Source organism: Neodiprion lecontei, chromosome 5, assembly GCF_021901455.1.
Source record: "Neodiprion lecontei isolate iyNeoLeco1 chromosome 5, iyNeoLeco1.1, whole genome shotgun sequence".
NCBI classification, from domain to species: domain Eukaryota; kingdom Metazoa; phylum Arthropoda; class Insecta; order Hymenoptera; family Diprionidae; genus Neodiprion; species Neodiprion lecontei.
Window position 1 is genome coordinate 315,244 of NC_060264.1, and position 15,429 is coordinate 330,672.

At 42.7% G+C, this 15,429-nt stretch overlaps 2 protein-coding genes across 19 annotated transcripts in view; one reads left to right on the top strand and one right to left on the bottom strand.

The window, feature by feature from the left end:
• LOC107222152 (3 beta-hydroxysteroid dehydrogenase/Delta 5-->4-isomerase type 4) overlaps positions 1–7,947 on the bottom strand; it is a 36,209-nt gene extending 28,262 nt beyond the window's left edge. For 3 of the 4 annotated variants that reach the window (XM_046740442.1, XM_046740443.1, XM_046740440.1), the window contains exon 1: positions 7,796–7,947. The gene's annotated coding sequence lies outside the window, so the exon portion shown is untranslated. The remainder of the gene's footprint in view (positions 1–7,795) is intronic. The other variant, XM_046740441.1, reaches the window with a different exon arrangement.
• Positions 7,948–12,398: 4,451 nt separating this feature from the next.
• Positions 12,399–15,429, top strand: part of LOC107222160 (RNA-binding protein Musashi homolog Rbp6) — a 411,438-nt gene continuing 408,407 nt past the window's right edge. For 7 of the 15 annotated variants that reach the window (XM_015661405.2, XM_015661399.2, XM_046740437.1 and 4 more), the window contains exon 1: positions 12,400–13,192. In XM_015661405.2, the coding sequence (XP_015516891.2) occupies positions 13,128–13,192 (65 nt within the window). In that variant the 5' untranslated portion in view covers positions 12,400–13,127. Of the gene's footprint in view, positions 13,193–15,429 lie in introns of all 15 variants that reach the window. The other 8 variants (XM_046740439.1, XM_046740438.1, XM_015661403.2 and 5 more) reach the window with 2 other exon arrangements.

Here is a 15,429-nt window from a genome sequence, read left to right on the forward strand (position 1 = left end):
CGTTTAGCCCGACCCGCGGGGCGAAATAAGTTTCCCGGTGAAGTTGAGCGTCGATATTTTACCGCGTTTATATTCGTCGAATTTGTGGCCCAAAACCACGCATCTTGTACGGGCTCTCTGCAGGAAGCGGCAGCAGCCCTAAAATCGGGTCGCCGTTTCGTACAAAAGCACACGAACACACCGTGAGGATACGCACCGACAAGTCGCGCGTGTGCAACTTTGGAGAAAGTCGTTTTTAAACAGACCCCCCCAATCTCCTCGACTTCGCGAGTTTTCCACCGCAACATATCCCGAGCCCCCCCTTCTTTCCCGCAGGCCGATTTATTCCCCGTCCCAGTTCATGCGAGTTTCTTTTTTCCCCTCTTTTCCTTGGTTGCAAAAATTGGAGGGGCAAAAGAAAAAAACAAAAGAAATAAATAAACAAACGAGAAGAGAGAAAAACGAATCGACGAGTCGCCGCTTATTTCTCGCCGAGTTTGTCACTCGGGGGTGGAAATTAGGGGTGCGGGAAAAAAGGCTGTTTCGTGAACTGTCGCTGTTCGTCTCGCTCGTACTGCCAGGGGGCAACGGGGCTGCTTCAGGCTCCTTCGACGATGGCGATCGCGGTCTGAATTTTGAAACACAAGGGCGGCACGAGATTTGGAATCGCGCCATCGGCTCGCCGGCTTGCAGCCCCGTCGAGCTTCTTGCCTGGCTCTTTTATTTCCCTACCCGAGACACGTGACATTTGAATAATTGACTTTGAACCGGAAGTTTGTCAAGCTATTCCACGTGCAGGGAAACGCGAAGAAACATTCCGCTTTCTTACACCTCGTTACAAACCCTTCCGTAAAAATCGCACTCCCGCTATTCCATATGTTTTCGCTAAGCCGCGCGCCGTTCGGATTATCCGAAAGCACCATCTTACGATTGGTGTACAGATCGAATATTTTGACTTTAATTTTACGATTGTAAATATTTCAACCCCTCGATCGTTATTCCGTTATCGGTACTTTTAAGCGACCAGCGATCCTGGTAGGTACCCTTATTCCCATTCCGCAAGGAATATAATGTTTTGAAAAAATCTTCTGTGTAGGAAAATACGAAACGCCCCTTACGGCACACGATCCGAGGAGACAAGGTTGGCAGCTGCGGCGAAGACCGGCGTTGATGGTGACGGACGGTTGTGATTAACGATTTTCGCCGCTCCTTATCCCGCATCGAAATTCTTCCCGAATACCCAGGGGATGAGGGGACCTTGCAGACGGCCTCGATGCACGTGCAGCGGAGGCGCTGCGCCTCAGTCGCGAGGTAAACGAGCCAAGGGAGTCTCAGGAAGCGCATCTCATTCTCCTTGAGGAGGACGTAGCTTCCTGCGCGTATAAGGGTAAGGTCCGGTGTCATCCGCAATCTCATCAAAGTCAAGATTGATGCTTCGCCGACGTCCGGGGGTGAGGGGACGCGCAGCGTCGTTCCGCGAAATGTGAAAGGGGATAAATCGCAGGACAATTCCTGAACGTCCGAGGGGAGAGAGAGAAATTCATTCCCGAATGCCTGCGATGCGCAGTTGGTAATACAATTTATAACACATCGAACTCAATTATCCTACTCGTCGGAAGGAGGAGAAGAATAAACTACAAACACGACAAAAAGAGTTTACTACATACGAGCACTTTTAAGATTGGAACACACGTGTATCGATCTAATTGGAAGCACAGAGAAAAAAAACAAATGGAAACGAATATTTCATTCCACTCGATTTTAAATGCAGATAATTTTTTTTCCGAACTATATTGTGAGAAAAATTGATGGAAGATTTTTTTTCTCAGCCTTCACTGCCTAAAAAATGTTATATTTTGCATAGAGAAGTTGTTGCATTAAGCATACACAATCCTAACCACGCAAATCGCGAGTTGAAGTATAATATAATAAATTATCGACGATGGAGAGAAAGAATCTGTATCTCTTTGGACACGATCGTGGGGTTGGAATTGAGTCATTCCGTAAGTCGACTAGTGATATCTGTTCGGTTATACAGAGATGTACGTAACTGAAAAAATGTTCAAAAATCCGCCGCGACGTGTGAAAATATTTCAGTAGCCATCCATAGTAAAACAATTCCCGCTTCTGATTTTTTCAACGTTATTTTCCTTCGGAAAAAGCTTGAAAACAGTAAGAAGGAAACAACTCCATACTCGGGCTCTCAGCTTAAACTTTGATACATGACACACGTTTTTTCACGTTTATTAAATTGTGTCGATCAATGAGATCGTTTTAAAAAATTGTAGACAATTCAAATCGAGTCAAAACCAATCATATAAAAAAAAAATCGCGGGCCCAATCCGAGATGCCAAGGGTCAAACCGAGGTCGAAAAGGCATGGACTGCCCCGTATATGTACAATGTGTGCGCGTGAGCGTGTTCGTACAGTATGTAAGTCTACATAAGCCTGTATACTCGGTGCAGTGTAGCCGTCAAGGAAAGTATGAGCTAGGAGTAGAGCGTTGCACGAAGTGACAAAGTCGGAAAATTTATTCGGCCAAATCTCGCCCGATAAATAATGGGGGTGGCTGCCTCGACCCTCGCGTGGCCTCAACAACGACGGCGGGGCGGCGGGGGTGGAAGGCAACCGTCGCGTCGCTTCCAGCGATTCGTCGGATTCACCGTACTGCCGTACTTACACCGCATCGCATCGCATCGCATCGCATGGCATAGCATCGCAATCCCCATCCCCTAGTAGTATGTACATGGTATGGGGGTATATGCGGTATCACACATATACCTTGCCGACGAATGAATTTGTAAGCCTCCCCCACTCCCGCCACTCCTTACCAGGCTGGCTTCCGCCAAACACCCCCGAAACCTCCCCTACACGTATGCACATCTTGCGCGTCTCTTACCGCCGAAATTTTAACTCAACCCTAAGGTAAACCGTCCTCCCATGTATCCTGACTCCTCTGCTTTTATACTCTGCACATACTCTGTAGGCATAGGCGTGCAATGTAGGTACGTGTACGAATGTATGTATGTTTGAATACGCTTTCGAGAGGATCTTTTAAGCTCTGTTTTTCGACGCGTTCGGAATTAACCCGGTTTTACGTTCAATCAAGTTTCACGCTTTTCCTACACAACAACCTTATGTATTATATTATTATACGTATGCGCGTAGTTTCAGTGACGTGTAAATGCGGCACTTATCCTGTGAGACTCTAGGGATTGCTTGTCTGGTTTCGTCGCGAACAATCTTTATTCAATTACCGTCAAATTTATAATTTCAGTCTCATAAAATTTATTGCAATCAACGTCCACGCTTGCGTTGTTCCTTTGCTTCGGGTTGGTTGAAAATTCAATCCGACGAAACGTCTGACAAGCTTGAATAAAAAACGTACATGCGCACGGGCAAAAGAATCTTCAATTCAACAATTCTAACCAGACGCATGCATGGTTACCGAAATGAAAAATAAATCCAAAAAAGAAATACCAAAATTTTGTTCACTTCTGAATACTAGACGAGTGATATTTTTTAAACAAATGAGCATTTGAAACCATCAAATACCTGCGCTTGAAAAAGCATGTACATTTTTTTACAGTATTTCTATTGTGCAGGAATGGTGTGAAAATATTCGAAGTATGCCGAGAGAAATGAATCTGATCATCGCGAATGCGCAAACAAGTTGAATTAATTGAAAAACCGATTGTGCCAGTCATTCATATGATTTTTAGCTGCGTATAAAAGAGATCTAAATTATACTCGGAACGTGTCTACGCAGCTCGAGTTACGAAATTGTCCGATAAGAGGGGACATTGATTGATCGATATTATCGATCAAAGCAATATCTTCCTGGGTCGCGTATTTTCGGCCGGGCAGAGTGATCGGGACAAAGACGAGGGCTGTTCGGGAATCCGGGTCCTTGGTATCCTTTTTCAGGGTGATGTAAAACCTACCCCCCTGCATGCAGAGGTTCAACGATCGTATTACCTCTATTAAATTTCATGCTAAAAATCGTAAATGTAAGGCAAGTGTACCAGTTATCGACACGTTTAGAGCCAATTATTGACACTTTTTTATTTGATGAAAATTATAAATTGACGGCTCAAGTTGTGTATCTGTCGATGACTAAAATCAATTGCTGGAGGGTTAGACGCTACGAATTTGTTTTTCGGCAATCTTAGAATCAAAGATCAAACAGATACAATAAAAAAAGGTCAATAATTGAGAGATGGTCAACAATTTGTGCCCACACTTGTCTTACCTACCGGCACTGCGCAAAACTTTCCTTTTCTCTCTCTCTCTCTCTCTCGTCTTTCACACCTCTCGCATTTCTCGGTTGAGAATCAATTTGCCAACTCGGTCCGCTGCTGCGAAAGGTCGACGTGAGTAAACTTTGCAGGACTACGCGTATGCGCTAAAAGAAGGATATGCGACTCGGGGATAACGACTTTTCCTCGAATTCCCGACTCGCACGTATCGAGAGCCGAGAGCCGCGAGCCACGGAGTGTTAAACGGCGGGAACGCGGGGGTTAAAAAAATCGAAAATGCCTCGCGGCACTCGCCAGAGTAAACTTGCAGAGCAACGCGCCCGTGTTCTCTGCTCCACCTTTCTCCGTCCGTCCCGTGTTTGTCCGCCGTTGGAGCAGCCTTCGAGTTCTCGCCCGGAGATAATTCACTTTTTATAAATGCAGACGGCAGACGCACTAATAAGTTCAAACCAGTCAATTAACGCCCGCGCTCTTTGCCCCGTAGTCCTAACCAAACACCACCCACCTCTGCCGCTTTTGCTGTTGCCGTTGCCGTTGCTGTTGCACAGGCGTTTCTGCTCGGGTGCGAAAGAAGGGGTCACAATTCAGTTTCCCTCATCTTTGAGGATCTCCATTATTTTTCCAACAATCTTCGAATTCGGTGAAAATAATCTTCAAACGAAGAATCGTTCCGAAACAAAGATCGGAGGAGTGCGACTCAAGTTGAATTAGATTCAAATAATCTTCCTGCATTATGCGGAGAAATCAGAGATACATATCGACGGGTTTTTACGGTTAAAGCTCAGTTATTGACAAATTCTTACAATCGATCATCGTACGCGGCGGTCCACCCTTGTTTTTAGTGAGAAGACTATAACAATTGTGCATTAATTTATTTTTTATAAATCTACCATCCAAAAAGCGTCTATGAACTTCAATTTTTATTGAGCTCTTCGTTGAAATGATAAAAAAATCAACTTACGTATAGCCAATGTTAAACATTGACGTCAGTAATGAACTCATTTGTTGATTCTAAGTCTGATGCGGTTCTCAATTCTCTCATGTTGACTCCTATCTTTCACCAGAACGTGTACCTAATACAGTTAAAATCGTTGTTTCCGGTAGGTTGATAAATTGTAATAACTTTGAAATATGTCTCCAGCTTACGATGTCAGATTTTCTTTAATCATAGCAATGGCTTTTCAATCTTCGCATATTGGATTTTTCAACACATATAAGTACAAAGTCGAAGATACACGTAATACGTACATGATATTGGAATGCGGTATATAATATCGGATAAAAAATAAACGAATCAAACCCCAAAAAACATTCACATTCCGCATATTTTCAACTTAATGGTTGACCGCGTTAACGGGTTAAACGAATATTTCGATAATTGGATTGAATTTCCGCACTGTGAACATGAGAATGCATGTACAGGCATAGATATTGCAATATTATAGTCGCAGATGCGTACGTGTGTCTACGAGAGCAGCTACCACCGGTATTTACGGTGCATTAAAGTAAAACGAATAAATAGAGAACGAAAAAAAAATTATTTTCTTTCTTTTTTTCAATAAACTCTTTTCGAACGCGAAACTCCGCATCACTTATATACACGTAGGTATACATGTATACATAGTATGCAATATAATGCAAACGGGTCAACGGTTCGTTTGCGTTTCCACCCCCACCCCCCTCCAATACCTGATAAATTGGACCTGCACACAAACGGCCGAACGTTTCCTATTTCGGCAAATTATCATCTTCGCTAATTCCTTAGTTTTTTTCTTATTTCAATTTGTTTTTTTTTGCCATCTCGTTACCTGGCGAATCACCTCATATTTGCATTATACAATCGAATTACACCGAGGTGCAGAGCCACGCTTGTCAGGGAACGGAAGGTGCGAAATGCATACAGGCCCGATTTTCGCGGATCAACCGGAAAGGGATGGCAAAGTTTCAACAGCGAGCCACTCAATCAGACGCACCGAGTTTCCGGGATTAATTCTCGTTCAAAACGAGACGGGTTCATCGATCAACTCAATTAGCTGATTGCGCCTTTAGGCACGTATAGATATATATACGTATGTATGCACATATGCACGTATGTATGTCTGTGTGTGTGTGTATGTGCAATTGCAGCGCATCGTAAACACGCGTTGCATTTTTACGCCGCTCAATTTCCGCGTGTGTTTTGCGGGGCGTTCTTCCCCCTCTTCACTGAAATCAACGTGTACTTTGTTATCGAAAGATTCGTCTTTTAAAGTCGGGAAAAATATAGGAAAAATCACGTAATGAATCACAAAAATGCGAATCATAAGATATACTATAAATCACATGTATTTGACCATGTGATTTTGTATCCAGTATACTTTATGATTCTTGATTTTGTAATTGTTTGCGTGACTTTTTATAAATTTCACTCGAATTTACCAGATAAATCATGTGATAAAATACTAGTTGATTTCGATCGTAACATTTTACGATTTATCACACGAACATTTTCAGCAGGGTTGCCTTTCTTCCAATTTCCAACCATATGTCAGTTGCCCGTGCACCCTTACCCAAATCGGACGTTTTCACCCCGCGAGTTATTCTCAACAAATTTCAATTTATACTCGAGTATCAATCTGTCAATGAGAACTCGATGTTACGTATAAACAACAAGTCACATCGTTCCACTCACCATAACAACTCGTTATTCACATTTATTGTTATGTTAATCTGCAGGATCACAATTCATTCGAATCTAAGTTATGCCCGCGCACCTGATCCTTTAAATAGTATTACGAGGAGTTCACGCGTGATATTCGAAGCTAACGCATATTGCTTAAAAGGTTCACTCCGATCCTCTTCCCTGCAAGCCTGCAGCTTTTCGCCACCTTCTTTCGCACCCTCGTATATTATACATATTCGTCGATCGCTCGCCGTTTCTCTTCATTATTATACCCGTTTGTCGCTCCGGCATTGTCGAGCCGAGACGGTGGGTCGTTAGCGAAAATTAATACCCAACCTATTTTCTTCCCTTTATTTTCAGCCCGTTTTTCTTTCCCTCGGTCATTCTTCTTTTTCTTGTTTTTATTTCTTCTTTGTCTTTTCTTCGCACCGTGTACAGGTATAAGGTAGGTATAATTATACACGAAGGTAAGGCAAGTGCGGTGCGACTACACACGAATGCCTGTTCAGAGAGAGAGGGAAAGAGAGAGAGAAAGTATCGTGCATACTAATTAAACGGCAAATTTCCCTCTGTCGCTATTTCGATAAAATTTATGTCGAGATACCTCTAAATTTTCAGTAAAACAATCATGTTTCGTTCGTCGGTTTGCGATTAAGGGAAAAGTTTTGTTCTTCAAATAGCAATAAAAGTCTATAATAAATATAGAGTGACTTATAGGGTGCAGGAAAAAATATTTCGCACAAGGGACGAGAGTTTTCTCTTTACATATAATAATAAAGAAAAATCGCAAGTTCCGCGATTTCAAAAATCTCGACAGCTTTCGACGCGTGATCGGAAAGTACACAGCAGCACGGTCTTAGAGCGTACATAAATACATCAAACGTGGAAAACTTACCGTGTAAATAAGACTTGAGTCCTCACTGCGTCCAGCTGAATTTGCCCAGAGGAAAAATAGTTCACTCAAAACAAACGCACTATTTGTTGACACGGCTTCGCGGCACCGAGACCATGTTGCTCTGGTATGATTCCGACGTAAACTGAGCTGTTCTCGCGACTTTGATTCTCGATCCTTGTACCGACTGTTTGCGCAGGCGTGAACACCGGCAGTTTCTTCGTTCATCGATCAATTCGGATCGCTTCAATTCTCGAGGAAATCGTATATTCAACGGGTGATATTGAAATGGTACGTAATCGGGAGCTTGAATGACTGCGCAGTGAGAAAAATTTTGTTTATTTTACAGGAGTGACTAGAAAATTTAGGATAAATCCGTGTCATTAAAAAAAATGTTTAGATATGATTGGAACTACAAGCAAATGTGGTAACAGTAACTAATTTGTGCGAGTAAAAATTGATATTATATTTTCTCGTAATTGCAACACAAAATCATATTGGGTTGGTTATTGTATTTTTTTCTAGCATTAATATCAAATTATCGCAATAGTTGAATGAAAATATATATAGCATGAGTGACCATAATCAAAAAAATAGTGACAGATACTAGATTTTCTAGTTACAGCTATAAAACTAATTTTCATGTTGCACCCAGAACTGTATTTTTTAGTTACCGCGAAGAATGAAAATAGTTGAGGACTGTGTAGTGAACGCAATTTAAAATGTATCTCGGTGAGATATAATTGTAAATCACATGATTACAGCTGTGAAGAAACGGTTATTAAAAATGCTTAATTGGTTATGAATTCATTGGCATTTCATCTTATCACGTGCAATTTTGTTGACTCCTATTGATTTCCTGTGGTTTCTTCCAATCCCTAAATTATTTTTGAAAAATGTTTGAGTCGCTCGGAAGTCATCGGAAATCAGGGTCAACAATAAAAAGGAACAGGCTACGCTTGGTGCACTAAAAATCAATGAAAAATTAACCTTAACGAATGAGAATCATTCGTTCGTTTTCAAAGTGGATTGGCACAAAGCCTCGTGCATTGTCCTGTTACACAATTTTATAGAGCATGGACAAACGCCCATTTTCCTCCTCTTTCCTTCCTCCTTTCTCCAGCCTGCAGTTCCGCAGTTGAATTGGAATAATGCAGGCGGGAAGCTTGCATAATTTAGCCGCAGGTCCGAAGGCAACGGCGGCTCGTTTGCTACGTCGAGTCGACGACGTCAGTCAGCCGGTTACGTGCGGGTTATGCAGCGCCCGAATTCCCCGAACGGCGTCCCGCAGGAGGCTTGTCCTCTGGGTCCTCATCAGTCGGGGGCTGGACGTGACTCGGATGGTCCTTGCCGTTTCCGCCGCTCCGATTCTCCGACTCTCCGTCGCTCTCCGACGCCTCGACGACGGACGAAGGAACCCGGAAAACCGCCGACGGAATCAGCGGACATAGCTATAATGTACACGGATGTACTCAGCAGCTGCACTTTATACCTGCGCCGTCCCACGCTCTCTATATCCGAAAGAATTACTCATTCATAAACTTCGTAGCGGAAATAGCGATGTCGCAATTCCGTGGCAAAAATATCGAACTGCAAGCAGTTGAAGCGAAATTAAAGATGTTTTGAAAACGAGCTGTGCAAAAACAATGTGAGTATTAATTTCGCGATGGCCGAGTTCTTTTATAGCCGAACGTGTTTCAATGATTCTTTTATTTTTGAAATCTATAAATACATATAACAAATTATAATCAATTGCCGAACGAATCGTAATAGTAGATTATGTAACGGGGATAATCGACTTTTATTCCTCTATCCCCGGTCACATTATCGACTTAAAAGTGTATTCCTTGTACGTGGAGGTGTGATCTATCAGTTAGAAAACTACAATATTATTGAAAGTTTATAATAATACAGAGGGATGTAGTTCAAAATCGAAAAGAAACAGAGAAAACTTTAAAAACTAGAATAAATAATTTACGGTGGAAATGTGTTACTTTTTTTCCCACAGATGAGGAAGTAAAAACTATCCGGAAATAAAAGTGAGATTACAAAAATATCTTTATCGTATATCTATGGGTAATCGTGCAACGATAATATATAATATTCTATATAATATAGTAAGCCAAGCATATTTCCAACCAGGTCAAAGAAATCTGTTAAACACGCGTGTCATAGTGAAACTAGCACGAATTGTATATGTATACATACGATCGTCGTGACGATGATGATAATTTTTCTTTATCTTATCTTCGAATGAGTTATATACTCTGGTAGTTGACGCGTAAAAACGCCGCTGCATCGCGTCTTTTTATACGATAATGGAAACATACTTATACTATGATTATACAATAAATTTTCATCATAAGTGAAAAGGCCCTGAAACCGTAAACCGCACCTGAGATGTACATTTTTTTCTCCTCAATCAACATCATCACACCGCAGAATTATAATACGAAACACGGAACTGGTTCGATCGCGAACTATTTAAATAAGCCCGGACCGAATGGGTATGTGGGTATTTGAAATGTTCATTCATCGGTCGAAAATTAGTTCGCTAAACTGTTCGCCTCATTTTACATCACATACACGATCGATCATTCGCACCAAAAATTTGACAATCATAAGGTTTGCGCTATTTCTCATACACGGTTCTTCTTTCACCCTCTCCGTTTTCTCGCCGAATATGAAACGGCGTCGCAAGCTCTTCGAAGGCACCGTAGTTTCACGAGCGAACAGCGCACCATGAGATTTCAGCAAGTGATACAGCCGAGAGTCGCGTCAGCCGTCGGAGTCGAAGTAGCGGCTGCTCGTTCGTCGTCAGACGGACGCGGCGCTATCGCGGATCAGGAGAGCAGCCTCGTACCGGTCGGCCTTTCTTCATTCCAGGCCACGCTGCCTGCGCTCGTTCACCCAATTTCATCCACTGGCTGACCGACTGACTGTCGAGAGGTGCGAATCGACACGTTGCATACAGGGTCGGTGAACAACGGAGCGTGGAAAATCAGGGGAACGAGAAACAGAGGGACACCGAAAACCGACAGTTAATCACTGGACGATCAGCACCGAGAATACTTTCCGCGTGTGATTACTGTGCGGTCCTCGATTATTTTAATTTCTTACCATAACCTGAGAAATATTATAATTCTGGGTGTACAAAATGAAATTAGCTTACTTAGCTGTAATCGGAAAATCTAATACGCGTTGGTACTATTTCTGATCCGGTCACACTTACTGTGTATGTTTACATATTTCCTTGTCATTATTGCAACAATTCGAAGATGGCGTAGCAGTAAATTGATGTCGAGGCATTATTTAAGCGGAAAAATGTAGGAAACCGAACAAACGGATTCAAAGTTACTGTAGTCAGGATATCTAGTATCGGCAACAATAATCACCCCGAATACTTATACGTGTATCACATTATCTTGTGATTCCAATAATATAGAAACCTTTATCGTTAAGCGATACTCACTATTTTACCGTAGAATTTTTTGATAACTGTAAAGAATGCGATCCTTCTCAGTGCTATATTGTTCTCATTTCATTCTTTCGAAATTTTCAATGAATTTTTTTCACTGCTGTACAAAGTATAATAGTTAAAAGTAAACGATGAACCATTTCTTAAAGCATTCAAACGATACCGGCTTAGCGAATTTGAATATGAATTGATTGTGGAATGTGCGGATATTGTTAAGGTCCTTTTCGCGTGCTCGTCTCATTATATTGCATCGTCTCTTTACACGTATTTCTGTTCGTTGAAAAATACTTTTGTACATTACAGATATATGTTACAGTGCTTCGAAGCGTCTGTAAGAAAGAATTGGGAAACAAATTTAACGCATTGCGACAAGTACTTGTGAACATTTTGTAAATTAAAATTTATTTTGTAAAAATGACTTTTAAGATTCTCTATTCTCTTTCCTCCTAAATGTCGTTTCTCTTATTCGAGGGCGTGTGAGTTTAGGTAAGATTAGGTTAGGTCACGTTAGGTTAGGCAAGGTTGGGTTAGGTTAGTCATAGAAGTTCTTTTTTCGTTAGGTAAAAATATTCCGGTAAGTCGCGGTTGAACCCCGAAAGGAGTAAGAAGATGAAACGGAAGAAGAGTAGTAAGAGGAATAGGAAGAGGAAGAGTAAAAACCGGGATGACGCAAGAGAGGCCGTACGGAGGCCCCCGTGTCCCGTCGACGGGGTAACGGGAGGGCATGTGGATATCGAGGCGGGATTTCTGAATGAACGGAGGTAGGAGCCTCTGTACGGGGGGATTGGGGGGACCTCCTCGTGGTCCGGAGTGTCCGGGAGGTTTATCGTTACCGCGGCGCAGCAGCGTCGGTCTTCGGCGGCGGCGGTCTCGCGGCCTCGCGGCGTCGCGAGGACGGAGCAGGCGAGCAGCGAGAGCGGAGAGGCTGGCTGCAGCCAACCGAGAGCCTGGCGGCGGGGTCGCGGCTACGAGTGCGCATGCGCGGAGGCGCCGCGTCGTTCGCCTCTTCCTCCCCCCCCTCTGCCATCGACGCCCCTCTGTCTCTCTCGCGCTCCCCCGTCGGCGGCGTTCGCGGAGTCGGCGCCCCCCGGCGCCTCGCCTCACCTCGCCCCTCAGCGGGGAAACCCCCGCCCCGCTACGCGAGTGCAGTGTCGCGTTGAACGTCTCACAGAGCGCGTCGCACGTACGAGAAGTGGCCGCCGCCCGTGTCAGCAGTCGCGTCGCAACCACGTAACCTCGTCGTATTAGTTTATAGTAGTTGAGTAGTAGAGAGGAGAAGAGAAGAGAGGAGAAGAGATAAAACGCCGTAAGAACATCAGCGCGTCGTCGTTATAGAGTAAAAAACGTCGTCGCCGTCGTCGTCTACGTCGTCGTCGTCGTCGTCGTCGTCGTCGATCGTCGTTCCTAGCTATTGCCGTTTCTACTCTCTCTCCCCCTCATCCCCGTCCCCCTCCCCCCCGCAAAGAAACGTGAAAAAGACAACAGAAAAGGAAGAAGAAGAAAGAAAGAAAGAAACAAACGAAAGCAACAACGACGAAAAACGAAAAATAACGAAAACCAAGCAAACTCGTGACGTTGAAACTAAATTCGGGGAAACTAAACGCAACGCAAACTCAAACCTCAACCTCGACTCAACGCAACGCAACGCAACCGACCGACTGACCCGACGCGCTTTCCAGGCCTAATTCACACCGCCACCACCGCCACAACCACCACCCCCTACCCCCCTCCCCGACCTACCCGTCCACCCACCCAAACACCCACCCAACCACCCACCGATCCACCCACTCAATCATCCGAAGACCGGGTCCATCCCCCAAGTACTACGAGTCTCACGGTAATATCGTGCCCACCGATATGGAGCCCCAAACCCAGGAGATAGTGGCCAGCGGATCGCCCGCCGAGGTGCCGAACGATCCAGGGTACGAAAAAAAAACAAAAAAAGCAAAAAAGAAACACCCGATAAATAAATAATGATAAAAAGAATCGATACCAATATTCGTCAGGATTAATTGAACCGAAAAAAAAACAAAAAAAAAAAAAAACGCCACCTTCCAACAAATAAAGTATGTATATGAAGTAAAAAATTTGGAAGCCGCGAATTGCCGTTTTAAAAACGATAAAATAAAAGCAGAGGAAAAAAAAAAGAAAAAATGAGACAATGGGAGCATTTAATTGGTAAAAATTCGCACCGAAAGAGAAAATGTTAATTGAATCCCTAAAACCTCAATTAAATGATCAGTGTCAACGATACCTCCGCAAAATTATTATACATATCCGTACATGTACTACATTATACATATGGATAATTAAATCAAAATTGTGTATTACGGTTTCTCTTCGTTCTTTTAATTACACTCTATTAATATTTTATGTCGTGTAAAACCAACTATAATTATAATGCATGCATGTCGCACATACAATATATAAATTACGATTAGTTCCCGTTACGCGTAATAACCGTTTTTCACTCTTCCTCTCTAAAACTAACTAGAAATAACTAAATTTTCCTGTTTACGTGTACATATATATATTATTACGGTGTTTATGTTCGTTCTCGTGAAAAGTTTTGTTATAATTCATTACATACGTATATACATATAGCCCATGGGATATATTGCTGGATATATGTATATACAGACACACATTGAATAAATGGTGATAAAATAGAAGAGAAAAGAAGGAAAGAAACAACTTAATAATAATCGCACTAAACGAGTTTTATTTCCTATCCAACGTTCACGTTATTAATTCGGACGTCGCGCCCCTGCAGCATGTTTAATTCTCTGTACATTTAATTATATATAAACATACGTAGGCCGTGTATACGCAGACACGCCAATGACACGCGCCCGACGCACCCGATTCCGCGTTTCGGCGCCATCCAGCCCCCCTCTTCTATTTTTCATTACAATTCCGGAAACGGGGGAGGAGCCTCTCATCGCGTTTACAAAATCTTCACCTTTGACTCTCTCTCGCGCAATGTATAAACGTTGCACGTCTACCTCACGGATGTGTGTTTTTCTTATTTCGCGCCCCCGCACTCGGAGCACGTGCAGCAAAGCAAAGAACTCGTCATCCGCGGTATCTCTGATCCGCGAACGCATGCATGCGGCAGATTATTCGTCGCTTGGAGCGCGTGTTTTCTTCTCCCCCCTCCGCCCTTTCGCCCTTATCGTGAAAACCGCGTCAAAGACTCGCGAATTCCGCCGGTCCCGCAGCTGGCCTTCGCCTCCCAAGATCGATATTTAAATACTGCCTCCCCCGCTACTTTCCACGTGACAGAGCTCGCTCCTCGCTTCCCGCTTCCCGCTTCCGTTCCCGTTGTACATTATATACCCGCGGAAAAATCGCTGATGAGCTCCTCTGTTTTTTCTACATCTGCACATTCACAGATTTTCCCTGCTTACAATCAGGGGAAGAGAAAAAGAGATATAAAACAAACTGCTGTACATGTATAATTTTTTCTAACGTATATACACGTATACACGACGCGTAGTGTTCCCGAAATTTTTTCGGGAAAAAAAATTTGTAAGCTTTTTATTTGGCATAAAGCTTTGTCGTCATGGGGTGAAAAATCAATAGGTTTAACTAAATTTACAGGCGAGTTTGCAGGTACCCGCTCCATAGACTGAATCGTGTTCGTTGACGGGCGATTAAACAAATTAAAAAGCAAATAAATACAAATAAATAGCAATAGAAAAGAGAGAAAAAACAAAGCAACATGTATAATTTGAAGTGATATTTTATAATATGTACGTATAAATGAATTTTCATCCATTTATGCATGTTCACCGCATCGCAATGGCCGATCGGAGTTGTTTAAAATATTACAATTTACAACAGCGAGGAATCGTGACAATCAAAGAGAGAAAAGGAAAAAGCTTATCGCTATGCTCCTATAAGTTTCGTTAAAAAGTTCAGTTGATTGAAGTGTGGTGACATCTGCAGGCAAGGAAAAACGGAGCTTACTGCGCAAGTACAGTAACCTCTGGTATGCGTATGCATACATGCCTGTACATAAGAGATGTATAAAAATTTTGTAACAAAAAAAAAAAAAAAAAAAAAACAAAACAAACAAACATAATAAAAATAATAGACAAAATAATTACGATTTAACGAATAAACAAGAAAAAGCTAAAATAATTAATGAAATAAG